Source organism: Cydia fagiglandana, chromosome Z, assembly GCF_963556715.1.
Source record: "Cydia fagiglandana chromosome Z, ilCydFagi1.1, whole genome shotgun sequence".
NCBI classification, from domain to species: Eukaryota; Metazoa; Arthropoda; class Insecta; order Lepidoptera; family Tortricidae; genus Cydia; species Cydia fagiglandana.
The window spans coordinates 25893430-25909257 of record NC_085959.1 but is presented as its reverse complement, the minus strand read 5'-3'; the positions used below and the strand labels follow the sequence as shown (position 1 = coordinate 25909257).

The following is a 15828-nucleotide window of genomic DNA, read 5'->3' as shown; positions in this document are numbered from 1 at the left end:
GAAATACCTGAACACTTTGTAAAAACAACATGATGATGCAATAAATATACTAAATACTGAATATAAACTTTAAAAATAATGTACAACTGTACTTTATTATTTATGACAAAACTGAAAATGAATTTCCAAAACCGGCGACTCCAGGACCCTTCAAACAACTGTACCTACAGACTGTAGCCCCTCTTAATAAAATTTGACTTGTGTGTTTTTGGAAAGTTCTTTTCATGCAGCTTGTTAAACGTTGCACGGCGAAACGTTGGTAATATGCCGACGCCGCTTGTAAACGGCGGATTCTTACAATTTGCCGACGCCATATGCACAACGTTTGCTCAACACTTCTCCCTAGAAACATACTGCCTTCGGAGTTCAACTACATTCCTACTCCATCAAGCTCTAAATTTTGCTCTAATTTTAATTCCAAACCTGCATTCAACTTAGATTAAAGAGCTAGGTCTTTAATCTAAGTTGAATCTAAGGTATAACTTTCCACAAAAAGTAAATAGCATTAATAATAAATTTGCTTCTAATCTTTTCTGTGTCCGATCAGTCCGATGCCGTAGCAATGGACATTCCCTTAAGTAGCACTTGTAAACAACACAACCCCTGATTGCCCTAAATGCAATCCTACAAACAATTCTTCTCCAAAAAACGAACTTAGCACGACTTAGATAAAGCCAATTACTTTAATTCAACTGATTGGAAAATCTGGCTGTACTATATTCGTAACTGTTGGTTTGTAGAGGCTGTATATAGCAATCGACACTGGCTTGAGACATTCTCTTTGAATATAGAAAGCTCAAGTTTGAAGTATGTTCAAATTCAAACTTGAGAACTGTCAATCACTCTACTTCCATCATCCGTAATGATAAGTCATAAGTATGTTGTGAATACAATTAAATAAATAAACAAGATGTTAACAATCTAAAGTGCCTTCCAGTGATTATAATAAAATCCCCAAAGACCTCCTGTGGCGCTCTACAGGTCATGGTCCCAGGAAATAGGATATAAATTGTGTTTTAGTGTTTCAGGAAAACGATTCAGCTTTCGTACAAAAATATTTGACGAGTTAAGCATAGCAACGGAGTTGTTTACAAAATAAGGCCAGCAACCAGACTGACGTTCAACTAAACCGTACGTAATGTAAGAGTAAAAACACCAGACACCACTTTTAACAATATTTATTAGGGAATCACATATATGAGAGTATAGATCTGAAAATAATATGCGAGGACGCTCTCGCGTAAAAACAATCTAAGATGGACGACCACCTCTAGTGATGTGACATTGTCGGTTATCGTAGTGATGTCAAACACCGATGGATGACGATCTCGCCGTTCAGCTCGGCCATCTTCTGACCCGACCTACGTCCCGTCAGGTCACTGTTATCAAGGCCGCCACTGAAGACTGCCGCAGCCAACGCAGTCGCAGCAAGCTGGGCCTTCACCAGGTGGCGGTAGCCTCCACCAGTTCATTACTGGTTGGCTCCTCCGTTGAGTTGGCTCCTCAACTGGTGGGAGGCTAACGTGGGACACGTCTCATGCATGTGCATAGGTGCCCCCCGATACAGCACATGTAAACAGTACAAACTCTTATTCACGAAACTCTGTAACATACATGTGAAAAGCCTCAGTTACTTAATATAGCCAAGGCGTTATAATTCACCCTAGCGCCATCGCCAGGCTTTGACATTAGCATACCACAATGTTGTTCAAATAATCATGATAAGATTTCGACGATATATTAATGCGCAAATGGCACAGTTAGACCCTTTGATCACAGGTCCGGCTTGATAGCCATAAAATTATACCGTAATAACCATCACAGTCAAAAGGTCTACTTCTGTAAATACATGAGAAAGATGCAGTTCTGATTGGACAGAACTCATGAGCGCTCTTTAGCAATTTTGTTGATAAATTACATAATCACCCTTAATGGCGACGTAATCAAGTAGGTATGTACTTCATGTCACCGCTTTCTAGCATCGTGACTAATGGCAGTTATCTACAAATTTGATTATTAGACAAAAGAAAGCATTACCGTGTTAAAATACCACATGCAGGCTAGAATACCACTGCCCTTGTAGGGGCAACGACCGTAGAAGTCAGCCCTTCACGATAAGGCTGTCACGGAGCCCATTGCACGCACTCGTTCTACTGGACATTTTGAACAGGCACTACCTCAACTTCTACTGGATCCGGAACTGCGCCAGCGATCTCTAGAAGGTATTAGTGCAAGCAAGCCTTTCAAGGTAACCTTGAGATCATCAGTCTTAAGGTCATAAAAATATCCTTTTGTAAACAAAGTCTCAAGCCAACCTCTCAAGGTCAACAACAAATAGTACGATATAGATAAAACAGTTATCGGTAGTAGAAATAATGGTCCTCTTAAGGATAATCTCACATCATATCACATACAATGGACCGCCTCTTAAGGCCTACACTGCAGATACCAGGAACAAACTAGCATCTTAAGAATAGTACTATGTTATAAGCAATGGACCGCCTCTTAAGAGCGCTCTTACAAGAAAAGTCGAAATAATGCAAAATTGATGATACTAGTCGACGAAATTCAGGACTTTGTGCTCATTATTAGAAACAATGAGTACTTGTTCCAGTAAAAACGTCTTCTTATCTTTTTAAATATCGTTGTAAATATTAGAAAAAGGACTTATTAAATTAGTAATGAATTTTTTTCTGATGGTCGTTTCCGAAAAACCGCGTGAAGCACTGAACGGCAAGCTCTTATTTGGAAATGTTGAGAAGTTTACTCTGCTAAACCTGGCTATTTTGTATTACTAATACCCTGTACTTTAGGCATATCAAACGATATTTTTCCTACATACCTTTGAGAAAGAGAAAATCAAAGTAAAACGAACTCAATTTTCTCTCCGAAACAAGTGTCAATTTCTACGAAAATCTACTTAATATCGAAGTGATTTTCATACTCAAGCAATCTGCAACGTTTGCTTATACTGTTGGTATACATTAGTGTTTATGAAATTCTACTATAATTTTTTGGCAATTTTTTGAAAACTACTCTATATTACCGATGACGCGCGCTCGCCAGCTCAGTGCCGCGGCAGAGCTTGTACAGGCAGGACGTGTGTCGGTCGGCTCCGCACATTTTCAACGGCGACAACGAGGTTTTTTATCATTGTGTGCGGCGGGCGCCGTGTAAAACGCTATAATGTGTGCGTGTAAACCGCAACGAGAGACTTTGATCCTAGCACTGTTTTTATAGTATTATAATTTATAATGGTACAGTTTAATAAACTACCGGACAGGATTAAAAATATTTGAAACGACCTGACATTCTATATGTATTTATTTGACTCAAAATAGTACTCAGGGTCTGATGATGGAGCCGGAAGGTGGTCACCGGTACCAATCAACCATGCAACTAAACCACTTCGTGTTTAGGCTCGTTTTATTCGTCTCAACAAGATCTTTGACACAAGATAGTACTCAGGGTCTGATGATGGAGCCGGAAGGTGGTCACCGGTACCAATCAACCATGCAACTAAACCACTTCGTGTTTGGGCTCGTTCGATTCGTCTCAACAAGATCTTTGACACAAGATAGTACTCAGGGTCTGATGATGGAGCCGGAAGGTGGTCACCGGTACCAATCAACCATGCAACTAAACCACTTCGTGTTTAGGCTCGTTTTATTCGTCTTAACAAGATCTTTGACACAAAATAGTACTCAGGGTCTGATGATGGACCCGAAAGGTGGTCATCGGTACCAATCAACCATGCAACTAAACCACTTCGTGTTTGGGCTCGTTTGATTGGGCTCAACAAGATCTTTGACTTAAGATAGTACTCAGGGTCTGATGATGGAGCCGGAAGGTGGTCACCAGTACCAATCAACCATGCAACTAAACCACTTCGTGTTTAGGCTCGTTTTATTCGTCTCAACAAGATCTTTGACACAAGATAGTACTCAGGGTCTGATGATGGAGCCGGAATGTGGTCACCGGTACTAATCAACCATGCAACTAGTCCATGATTAGTCTCAACAAGATCTTTGACACTGAAGATACACAAGGTTTGATTATGGAGCTGAAAGGTGGCCACGGGTACCAGTCTATTATGTAACTGAACCACTTCGTGTTTAGGCACATTTTATTCATCTCAACAAGATCTTTGACACAAGATAGTACTCAGGATCTGATGATGGAGCTCGAAGGTGGCGACGGGTACCTGTCTATCATGCAGTGTTGGCATCAATCTGAACTAAATCAATCCGGATTGATCAATCGAATTGACGCGTCAATCCGAATTGATCAATTCGAATTTATTTAATTCTGATTGACGCGTCAATCCGATTGAATCAATTGGAATTAACGCATCAATCCTCAATTCGGATTAAATCAATTCTCAAACTAGATTAACCCCTTCCCCTTCCCTAAGATAAGAAAGGGTCCCTTTCCCTTCCCTAAGATTAGTTTTCAAAGGTGTCCTTTTTAGGGCCTTACTTACTGGACTTAAAGTCGATATCTGAGGTTCCCAGAGGTTCGAAAACGTGTTCCTGATGTCAGTATTGACTGATGTCCCTTTTAGGGACATTTTTCGAAATTGGCCAATTACGTTCATATTCGTAATCGATGTCGACCATAGGTCCCGAAAAATGTTTCTGACGTCAGTATTGAAGGATGTCCCTTCCATTTCGGGACATTTTTTTAAATTGATCGTTGGCACTTTAAAATGATATCTGAGATTTCCAAAGCTTCCGTAACATGTTTCCGACGGCAATACAGACGGAGTTTCCTTTTTTTTCTGGACATTTATGGGACATTTCTTCCAATTAACCGATTGCGTTCAAAATCGATATCTGAGGTGCCCAAAGGTTTCGAAACATGTTTCTGACGGCAATACCGAAAAATGACCTTTTTTCAGCAGGGTGGCGTAATGCAGGTAGTAAAGTAAGTACGCGGCTAAAGTGTAGAGTCTAAATATTGCCGTTGAAATCATATTTTGCACCTCAGATATCGATTTTGAATGCAATCAGTCACTTTCAAAGAATAAATAAATAAATAAATAAATATTATAGGACATTCTTACACAGATTGACTAAGTCCCACAGTAAGCTCAAGAAGGCTTGTATTGTGGGTACTCAGACAACGATATATATAATATACAAATACTTAAATACATAGAAAACACCCATGACTCAGGAACAAATATCTGTATCATCATACAAATAAATGCCCTTACTGGGATTCGAACCCAGGACCATCGGCTTCGCAGGCAGGGTCACTACCCACTAGGCCAGACCGGTCGTCAAAAAATGAATGTCACTAAAATGTCCCAAAACAGGACACCTTTCAATATTGCAGTTGAAAAAATGTTTAGAAACCTCTGTTTACCTCAGATATCGATTTTAAACGCAATCGGGTAATTTCTAGAAATGTCCCAAAAAAGGACATCTCTCAATATTTCCCTCGGAAACAAGTTTCGAAACCTTTTGGCACCTCAGATGTCGATTTTGAACGCTATCAGTTAATTTCAAGGAAAGTCCCGAAAATGTTCCAAAAAGGACATCCTTCATATACCCGTCGGAAACATGTTTCGGAACCTTTGGTAAACTCAGACACCGCTTTTGAACGCATTTGGTCAGTTTCACAAAAATGGCCTAAATAAAAAGGACATTAGGTAGGTACATACAAAGTAATCGTCAATCCGAATTGACGATTGAGGATTGACCGATCAATTCGAATTAACGATTAGTAATCGTCAATCTTCAATCAGTAGATTTAGAATTAGTTTCGTCAATCGTCAATTCGAATTGATCGGTCAATTCTCAATCGTCAATCGTCAATTCGAATTGATTTTTTGCCAACACTGCTATCATGTAACTGAACCACTTCATGTTTGGGCTCGTTTGATTCGTCTCAACAAGACCTTGGACACAAGTTAGTACTCAGGGTCTGATGATGGAGCTGGACTGTGGCCACGGGTACCAGTCTACCATGTAACTGAACCACTTCGTGTTTGGGCTCGTTTGATTCGTCGCAACAAGATCTTTGACACAAGATACTACTCAGGGTCTGATGATGGAGCTGGAAGGTGGTCCCGGTACCAATCAACCATGCAACTAAACCACTTCGTGTTTAGGCTCGTTTGATTCGTCTCAACAAGATCTTTGACACTAGGTGATAAACCAAACACGAAGTGGTTCAGTTATGTGATAGACTGGTACCCGTCGCCACCTTCCAGCTCCATCATCAGACTCTGAGTATCACCTAGTGTCAAAGATCTTGTTGAGACTAATCAAACGAGCCTAAACACGAAGTGGTTTAGTTGCATGGTTGATTGGTACCGGTGACCACCTTCCGGCTCCATCATCAGACCCTGAGTACTATCTTGTGTCAAAGATCTTGTTGAGACGAATCGAACGAGCCCAAACACGAAGTGGTTTAGTTGCATGGTTGATTGGTACCGGTGACCACCTTCCGGCTCCATCATCAGACTCTGAGTATCACCTATATAGTGTCAAAGATCTTGTTGAGATGAATAAAACGAGCCTAAACACGATGTGGTTTAGTTGTATGGTTGATTGGTAATGGTGACCACCTTCCAGCTCCATCATCAGACCCTGAGTACTGTCTTGTGTCAAAGATCTTGTTGAAACGAATCAAACGAGCCCAAACACGAAATGGTTTAGTTACATGAGAGACTGGTACCCGTGGCCACCTTCCAGCTCCATCATCAGACCCTGTGTGTCTTCAGTGTCAAAGATCTTGTTGAGACGAATCAAACGAGCCCAAACACGAAGTGGTTTAGTTACATGATAGACTGGTACCCGTGGCCACCTTCCAGCTCCATCATCAGACCCTGTGTATCTTCAGTTTCTTGTAACTTGTTTCTTGTAAATAAGCGAGTACCTATAATTTCTTTCGAGTAATATACGTTCATAAGTACGAGTATGGGGCTATTCATAAAGTACGTCGTTTCAAATGGGAGGAGGGGGGGAGGGGGTCTGGACATCGGATGATGGTAGCATGACGTAGGAGGAAACAGAGTCATCCGAAGCATGATTTTTGGATGATTTGAGGGATGGGGGGGTCAAAAATATATGACGTAATTTATGAACAGCCCCTATGTACATTTGCACTGCATTTAGTATTTTCGTACTTACCAAATAACAGTTTTAGGACTTTATAAGTTAAGTACAGTTAGTGTTGTCATGGTTGATTTCATTATGCTTCGCGAAGGATCAAGAATGTTTAATCCATCATTGTAGTGCGAGTGTGGTAGAAGGGATCGGAATACTGAGCTCGCACGGCCTGCCGCAGCGCGTAAAATACCTAAACTCGCTCAACCCCGAAATGTAATAGCACTCTTAAGGCCTACACTGCAGAAACCAAAAACAACTAGCCTCTTAAGGATAGTATTGTCATCAGCAATGGACCGCCTCTTAAGGCCTACACTGCAGAAACCAAAAACAACTAGCCTCTTAAGGATAGTTAATACTATGACATAATTGTCATCAGCAATGGACCGCCTCTTAAGGCCTACACTGCAGAAACCAAAAACAACTAGCCTCTTAAGGATAGTTAATACTATGACATAATTGTCATCAGCAATCAAGTTTTGTTATAAGGAAATGCATCTGAAAAATACTGCTAGAACACAAATGATTATCTTTGTCAATAACTCAAACGCTTGACAATGTAATGCCAATAAAATTTTCATTAGTTTGGTAAGTCTGTTTAAATATATGTCTTTGGTACATTTTATAACATGACATTTTGTGAAAAATATTTGCAATGCAAACATAAACCAACATCCCTATGAACAAAACAATCACAACGGTTGGATAAACATTTTATTCATAATTAATAAAATAATATGTACAGACAGACAGAAATTATCCTTGTTACTTTCCTTGCCATTTTTACTGAGATACTGCCTTTTACTATAGCAGTATGTCTCCAACTTAATATGAATTGCAAGGATGTATGAGGTTATATGAGATATGGAACATCTTTTTTAAAATATTCAGCCCGAGGAGGCTCCGGAAACATGGAGTGACTAAACCTGTCACAGACAATACTAACCAGCTACAAATAGATGCCAATAATTCCTTTTGCTTATTCACAAAGCGCATTTTACCAACCCTGTCCATGTAACACATACTAACCATTAGTATCCATGTAAAACATGAACAATCATTTTATTTCTAAATAAATACCTCATTTTCCATGACATCAGAGATTAGTCACTTATCAACATTTTCTGCATATAATGAATTACTTGAACATAATATAACTGGCATCCATAACCAACTAACTTTGAAATATTATCCATGTCGATTTGGGTTCATTATAGAGATCTGAGCTGATAGGCGCTCTAATGCCTTCAACGGTATGGTAATTCACTTCAAGAATCATTGCTGTCAAATTTCTGGAAATTACACAACTCAAAAACATACTAACAAAGCATTATTTCAGTTGCAATAAGCATGTTTTACACACACACATATGTGAAACAACAATTCACTTTCCTTACCGGTTTGTGTCTTTGAAAACTTGGAATCTATTTTAATTTGACTGTAAAGGGAAAGTATTAAGTAGCACTCATTGTTAACTGTGAAAGCATAATATCACCATACACATAGTATCAATCAAGGCTAAATTTATATTACCAAACTTGTTTTGTATGACTTTTACTTGAATGGGTTTCTCACCGCACACAACCATTAGAAAATGATCATAGCATTGTGTTAATATGTCATGTGTATATAATCACATTATGTTATGTATCTGAAAGCACATGAATCACAAAAATAACACAACATATAAGAGAAGCAGTGAATATTTACCACTAAGGCCGGGGCCATTCCGGGGAACGTTCCAGGGAACATTCTTATCTGTTGGATCAACGACTTCTTACCTGAGTTAACTTTAATTCTTACTTTGTAATCCCAAGGATTTCTTTTATTCATACCATACTGTCAGCCTATGTCTTGTAATCTTCTGCTGTGAATATTGTAATACATATTCATCATCATCATGGAATCAGCTTTATTACACTGTCCATATGTATTTTTTTTTTAGCCAGACATGTTCATTTATGATGGACAGTAAACTGAAATAGATATCTGAAAGTAAACACAACAAAAGGCAAAGGTACAGTACGTCGGCAGCCGACAGTGGTTTAGTAGGTTAGTTAGGTTATCCTTGTAGGTCTTGGACGGTAAGACCTTGTATATTTTAATCCCTAACTGATGAGTGGTGTTGATGCGTTTACTCATTACAATCAGTTTCATTATTTTATATAACGATAACGTTCAATAACAATGAAACAAGAAAGGACTACGCCCGGTTAATTTTGTATTGCCAATTTCCGACAAATTATATCGCAGTAGGCGAAAAGTTCACATCGCACTTCTGAAGCTGTAAGAGTAAAAACACCAGACACCACTTTTAACAATATTTATTAGGGAATCACATATATGAGAGTATAGATCTGAAAATAATATGCGAGGACGCTCTCGCGTAAAAACAATCTAAAGCCCCCTCCAGACTATGTGCGCGAATCGCGGCGCGACGTCGCGGAGCGAACATACCGCGACGTTGACGTATGTCTCCACACTCGCACACTTCACGGCGATTTCGCAGTCTAGTTCGCGGCAAGATGGCGCCGAAGCGTCAGCTGATCTGGTTTGCGGCAAAGCAAGAAGGCTGATTCAAACTTGGAACTGTCAAGTGATTTGGTTGATCAAATTCGCACCCGGCTTGAAGATGGACGAATTTGTAGCTACGGCAGCATCGCTGTTGTTATGCGCTGTATCATATTATAATTATCAATTTATAAAATGTACAAAAAAGAGAAAAAGGAAAAGCAGAAGAAGAAGATGGTGGATGACAAGTATCCATCGAAATAGATCAAAGTAAGTACATTTTCGACCGATTTTAAACAAGATAGAAGATGCATTTCAATAGTTTTTCTGTTTCTCTCGTTGCATCGTCAGCTCTTGGTTTAGAGCCCAGGGTTCGCTGATTAACTCTGTTAAAACTGGAGCTTTGTTGCATTCATATTTCTGTGTTTTGTTCCAGTGCATGTATGGAAAAGCAATTGGGTGAACTGGTAGCCGAACCGTCCGGAGAGTTCAAAAAGTTTACCCGCATGTCTGTAATGGATTTCGAATATTTACTTAACAAAATTTCGAGCCAAATATCGAAACAAGACACCCACCTGAGAAAATCCATTCCAGCCCGCATACGTCTCGCAGTAACACTTCGTTATTTGGCCACCGGCGATGACTACCAGAGTCTACATTTCTTATTCAAAATATCACCTCAGTTGATATCAGAAATTATACCAGAAGTTTGCATGGCTTTGAATGAAGCTTTAAAGGATGAAATTAAGGTGAAATAAAAATTATAAATGTTTAATTATGAATATTTATTAATATTACCTATAAACTTAAGCCTTGTAAGGCCCACCATACATTTTTTAAATTTTTTATGTGGACCTTATTCTATAGTCTGTGCGGAAAGAGAAGACTCGTAGTTTGTATTGGTTCCCATACATTCCACAACTCTTCTCTTTCCGCACAAACTATAAGTAGGTAATTTGGAATTAAATTAATTTGTTTTAAAAAGCAATGAAACAAAGGAAATGGTACTTAATAATAGTAGTTCACAAAAGTATTGCAATGAATATGTACATAAGAGCCTTACAAGGGTTAGAATACTGCACATATTTTTGGCCTAATAATTTAACAAATGACCAAAGACCAGAATATTTGTGGTATTTTTTAATTGTTACAGTGACTTCTCATTTATAGACATCCATTATACATATAATACAATATAGAACACAACATACCTATTAAAGAAGATTAAATGCAGATGTAAATAACTACATACCAGGCAATAAGAAGCAGAAGAAGAGGCAGGCAGAAGAGCAATTTCTTCCAAATAACTTTTGAGTAATGTAAAATAGAAATATACAATAAAAAATAAATTTGGATTAATGTGACCATGTATTTTATTTTTTAGAGAAACTAATAGGACAGTTGTTAGTGCTTAAACAGAATTTAAACATGAAATCAAATAAACACTGGAAATTGAACTAAACTAATAAGTTACCTGGAAGAGATTGCGCTTTAGCGATTAGACTGCTTATTGTTTACCTCTACTTTTAATCTTTTAATATATATTGTGTTCTGTATTGTATTTATATATGTACCTATATTGGAATGACAGTTCAAGTGCCACGAAAATTCCGGTCTCTGCAAATAACAGGCGAGAAAGGGAATAACTTTCAACAACATACAAAATATATTTCAAGAAATGAAGCAGAAATAAAAAAACAGTAACCATTTCAGAAACATCTAAATACACCTGTAGCGGCCCAGAGTGAAATACTTGCCATGACAAATGTAATTTTTAACTGTCATGGTAAACATTCAATTTAGAATAGAATGGGAGACATTTTTATAGGCCTCTGGGCAGCTATTCATAGGATAAACTATAAAGATGAACCTTCCCTGTTGTATTAAGATCTACTTAATACCATGATTTGCAACAAATAAATGATTATGATCTTCTAAGCTACTAGTTACCACCAAAATGAGTTGGTGGTAACTACTGGTAATTATATTTTCATTAATAACCACTAAAATAACAACAAACATTATACAGTACCGGCCAAGATGTATAGAGTAAATGCTATATAAATATATGATGATTGCAGTGGCAATTAAATACCAAAAAAATTAAAATAGAGGCATATTGTCATAGTAAATTTTGTAGCCACAGTCAAGTTATCTTTACACAGATGATTAAAACTTGTAGGATGCTACTTGACTGTGATCCTCATTCTTTCAAGAATGAGGATTAAAGTCAAATGGCGTTCTAAAAGTTTTAATCATCTGTGTAAAGATGGCAGTAAATTGACTGTGACTACAAAATTTACTATGACAATATTTTAACTCTCTATACACTCTATTCTCTTTGGAAACACTGTGAATTACAATAGGAGACAACATATTATTAAATATCCTCTAACAAAAAAAATAAGTTACCTACTCTATAAAAAAAAACGATGAAAAACCATAACATGAGACCAATTTTTCTCATCGCTCGCACAAAGGACTACTACTTGCATAGAGTAATATATATTAAAGTAAAGAAAGAGTGGTAACTCCATACATCAGTTTTTTTGCCTAAACGCGAGTTATTTCGTAATCGACATCTAACGTCAAGTAACGGAACTATCAGTACCGCTACTTGATACCAGATGACAAGTGTCGCTACTGACGAAAAATGTACTATTAGTTTTCGTTCGCCGCGGCATCTATTGTCAACTAGCAGTACTGATAAATTCTGCTACTTGACACTAGATGTCGACTACGAAATAATTCGCGTTTTGATAAGAAAACTGATGTATGGAGTTACCACTCTTTCTTTACTTATATTACTCTATGCTACTAGACTACCTACTTACAGTAGTGAGGTGGAAATCACTTACAAATTTAAAAAAGGTTCCACTGAAAAAACATGGAGGTGATATATATATAATTGGCCGGTACTGTAAGTTCAATATTGATATTAGATTAATACTGGGGGACTTTAATATTTAGAATGGGTTTGTATGAGGACGAATGATTTTACTAGATTTAATTATTATAGGCTTGAAAGGTTTATCTATTGATACATCCTTTTGAGGCCTGGAAGGGAGTGTGTTGTTGGAAATTATAGTGAAAGGATTAGAATATGAGGGGGGCATTGTGGAAGTAGCTGTAGCTTGTGATGATGATGACCATGGGTTAACTTGTCTTATTTGAGGACAGGTCAAGAACATACCATCTATTGTATGCATCATTCTCAACCTGTCCTCAATACTAAGTGCTCTCAACTTTTTGGCCAAAAGTTGACCATATAAATCACAGTCGTCTGGATCCTGAGTATCTTTAACACAATGCTTCATAGTTGTGTTAAAGGTACTCAGGGCTTCTTCTACCATACGGCCTGCATGCAGAAGCTCCGGCGGATTTTGTTTTCTTCTGATAGTTTGAGATTGAGCTGGTGGTGATTTTTCAAGATTTTCTTCTTCATTTTCTTTATTCACATTTTCTTTGTCCTCCTAGAAAAATAAATTAATATTATTAATGTTATTTTTTTGCAGCTTCCTTCATGCCCCGAGGAATGGCTAGAAATTTCAAAAGGCTATTCATTGAAATTTCCTCGGGCCATCGGGGCTCTAGATGGCAAGCATGTTGCTTTGCAATGCCCAATTAACTCGGCATCTGAATATTTTAATTACAAGAGAACGTTCAGTATTGTCCTCCTGGCACTAGTAGACAGTCAGTGCAATTTTACTTTTGCTGACATCGGCTGCCAAGGTCGAATCAGTGATGGTGGCGTATTTAGAAACTGCATGTTGTGGGAAAAGATTTGCGACAACCAACTGAATCTGCCACCACCACATCCATTGCCCGGATTAAATAAACATGTGCCTTATGTGTTCTTGGCTGATGCAGCATTTGCTCTTTCGGAGAATGTAATGAAACCGTATCCCGGAAACCTTGAGCGGGGAAATCCACGACGCATATTCAACCAACGATTGTCAAGTGCTCGTGTTACAGTAGAGAACGCTTTTGGTATACTGGTTACCAAATTTCGGGTTTTCAAAAAACCTATACAATTGCAACCAGAGAAAGCTAGCATTGTTACATTAACTTGCATATTGTTACACAATTACTTGAGGCGTAGCAGGACATCGTCGCATATCTACACGCCTCCAGGTTCAATTGATCAATATGACCGGAACGACGTTCTCATCCAACCAGGCTCATGGAGAAACGAAACCGATACGACGTGTGCCGTTCGCAATATGCGGCAAATACCACGCCGATCTCCTCTTAACGCCACACAAATCAGAGACGAGTTTACTACTTATTGTATTCGTTAAAATAAACATGATTATCTTACCGTCGTTATTGTTTTCTTTGGGGTATCCTTATCCCTTAAAAAGCTGTCCAGAACTTCGTACGCGAACCAAGATGGCTTGTATATTTCGTCCGCACCGGCCCCGGACTTAATCGACTTTTTCACTTTAAGTTTGTAGGCCCTGTAGCTCGATAATAGGGAATTACGCTTTTGTTGAAGTTTATCTACAGGTATTTCCAATATATCGCTTATTCGCGACCACGCGTCGTATGTGCGTAATTTATTTTTATAGTCTCTTAATGACACATCCCATAAAATGGGCTCAGCCTGGTAGAGCTGTATAAACAACAGCTCTATCTGGTTGTTCCATTGAATATTTTGAATTTGAACATCTTTTTCCATTTTTATTAAAACGCACAGGATACTATCAAACCAATTAGCCGCCATATATAGAAGGTTATGACAATTTATCTTGTCAATGTCAACAGATAGCCAATAAAATAGTGTGTAATGTGGAGTCTTGCAAGTTCGCGCTTCGCGTCTCCTTTGACGCGGGCCGAAATACCGACAAAAAACGGAGAACAATCCGCGAAGGCGTGAACAATCTGCGAAATCGGCGCCACACTTGCGTTCGCGGCTTCGCCCGCGATTCACGCGCATAGTCTGGAGGGCGCTTAAGATGGACGACCACCTCTAGTGATGTGACATTGTCGGTTATCGTAGTGATGTCAAACACCGATGGATGACGATCTCGCCGTTCAGTAATTTTAAATCATGAAGAACCTGGACAGTTTAAATAAATTGAAATCAACCTCAACATATTCGACCTGGCGAAAACTGGCAAAATTATTTCTGGATGCCAAAGGAGTTGGAGAAGATAGTGCAGATACAGGTAAAGCAGCAAAGGCAAAATATTTTATTTTAAAATCAATTGATGAGAATATCTTACATTATGTTATTAATTGCTCAACTACAAAGGATATTTTTGATAAGTTAGATGTTGTCTTCAATTACAAAGTGGAAAGAGACAGCCACCTTAAGGTAATTGAATTCTATAACTATAAATTCAGCGGAGATATACTTCAGGATATTAGCAAACTTAAAAATATGTGTTTTGAACTACAGTCTACCACAAATAAAATAAATGATGACATGCTTATACAAAAGATTTTAACAATTTTACCAGCCAATTTAAATTACTTTAGAACTGTATGGGAGGTAACTCCAAAATCTGACCAAACCATACACACTCTTATTGAACGTGCTCAAAAAGAACTTAAGCTATATGAAACTAGTGCTTCTGAAATACACCCACAAATAGGAGAAGCCATGAAAAGTAATGAAAAGAAGTGCTTCAACTGTAACCAACCAGGTCATATTGCGAGATGCTGCGTTAATAAAAAGTGCACCATTTGCAACAAAAGTGGACACACTTCCAGTGAATGTTTTTCTACAAAAATATGTAGGAAATGTAATAGGAAGGGACACATTGAAAGATTTTGTCGCACTTTAAGCCTGGTGAGTGAACAAATAAAACACACAACTAGCACTAAAGCTATAATTGATTCAGGTGCGTCCTCACACATGTTTTACAATAATAACATTATAAATTTTACAGAAATTATAAATGTAGATATAAGATGTGCCAATGCAGAGAACCTCGTCGCTCAAGCCATGGGTACAGTTAAGACAAATGGCTTTGAACTGGAAGATGTACTATATGTTCCTGCAATTTGTAGAAACCTGATATCTGTAAGTTCAATCACTGATCACGGAGCATCTGTACTCTTCGCTGGAAATAAGGTATCTGTAAAGAAACATAATAATATTATTCTTACTGGTTATAAAACTAGAAACGGTCTCTATGAAACAGAATTTTCTGCTAATAACGTTCGTGAGGTATTGTTCTCCGAGAATGTC

The 15828-nt window shown here is 38.2% G+C and overlaps 2 protein-coding genes across 2 annotated transcripts; one reads left to right on the top strand and one right to left on the bottom strand.

The window, feature by feature from the left end:
* The first annotated feature begins 9518 nt into the window (after nucleotides 1-9518).
* On the top strand, nucleotides 9519-13954 carry LOC134678802 (uncharacterized). The gene is made up of 3 exons (XM_063537499.1): nucleotides 9519-9899; nucleotides 10066-10378; nucleotides 13145-13954. The coding sequence occupies exons 1-3, from the start codon at nucleotides 9535-9537 to the stop codon at nucleotides 13928-13930; spliced, it is 1464 nt and encodes a 487-aa protein (XP_063393569.1). The 5' UTR covers nucleotides 9519-9534; the 3' UTR covers nucleotides 13931-13954.
* On the bottom strand, nucleotides 12265-14429 carry LOC134678809 (uncharacterized). The gene is made up of 2 exons (XM_063537511.1): nucleotides 13951-14429; nucleotides 12265-13102 (listed from the first exon to the last, which is right to left on the bottom strand). Exons 1-2 carry the CDS (start codon nucleotides 14353-14355, stop codon nucleotides 12596-12598), a joined length of 912 nt encoding a protein of 303 aa, XP_063393581.1. The 5' UTR covers nucleotides 14356-14429; the 3' UTR covers nucleotides 12265-12595.
* Between the last annotated feature and the right edge of the window lie 1399 nt (nucleotides 14430-15828).

Coding starts and splice junctions, on each gene's coding strand:
- LOC134678802 (XM_063537499.1), top strand. CDS start 9,535: ATGTGCGCGAATCGCGGCGCGACGTCGCGGAGCGAACATACCGCGACG. Junction 9,900..10,065: donor ATCCATCGAAATAGATCAAA/GTAAGTACATTT, acceptor GTTTTGTTCCAG/TGCATGTATGGAAAAGCAAT. Junction 10,379..13,144: donor CTTTAAAGGATGAAATTAAG/GTGAAATAAAAA, acceptor ATTTTTTTGCAG/CTTCCTTCATGCCCCGAGGA.
- LOC134678809 (XM_063537511.1), bottom strand. CDS start 14,355: ATGGCGGCTAATTGGTTTGATAGTATCCTGTGCGTTTTAATAAAAATG. Junction 13,103..13,950: donor CAAAGAAAACAATAACGACG/GTAAGATAATCA, acceptor TTATTTTTCTAG/GAGGACAAAGAAAATGTGAA.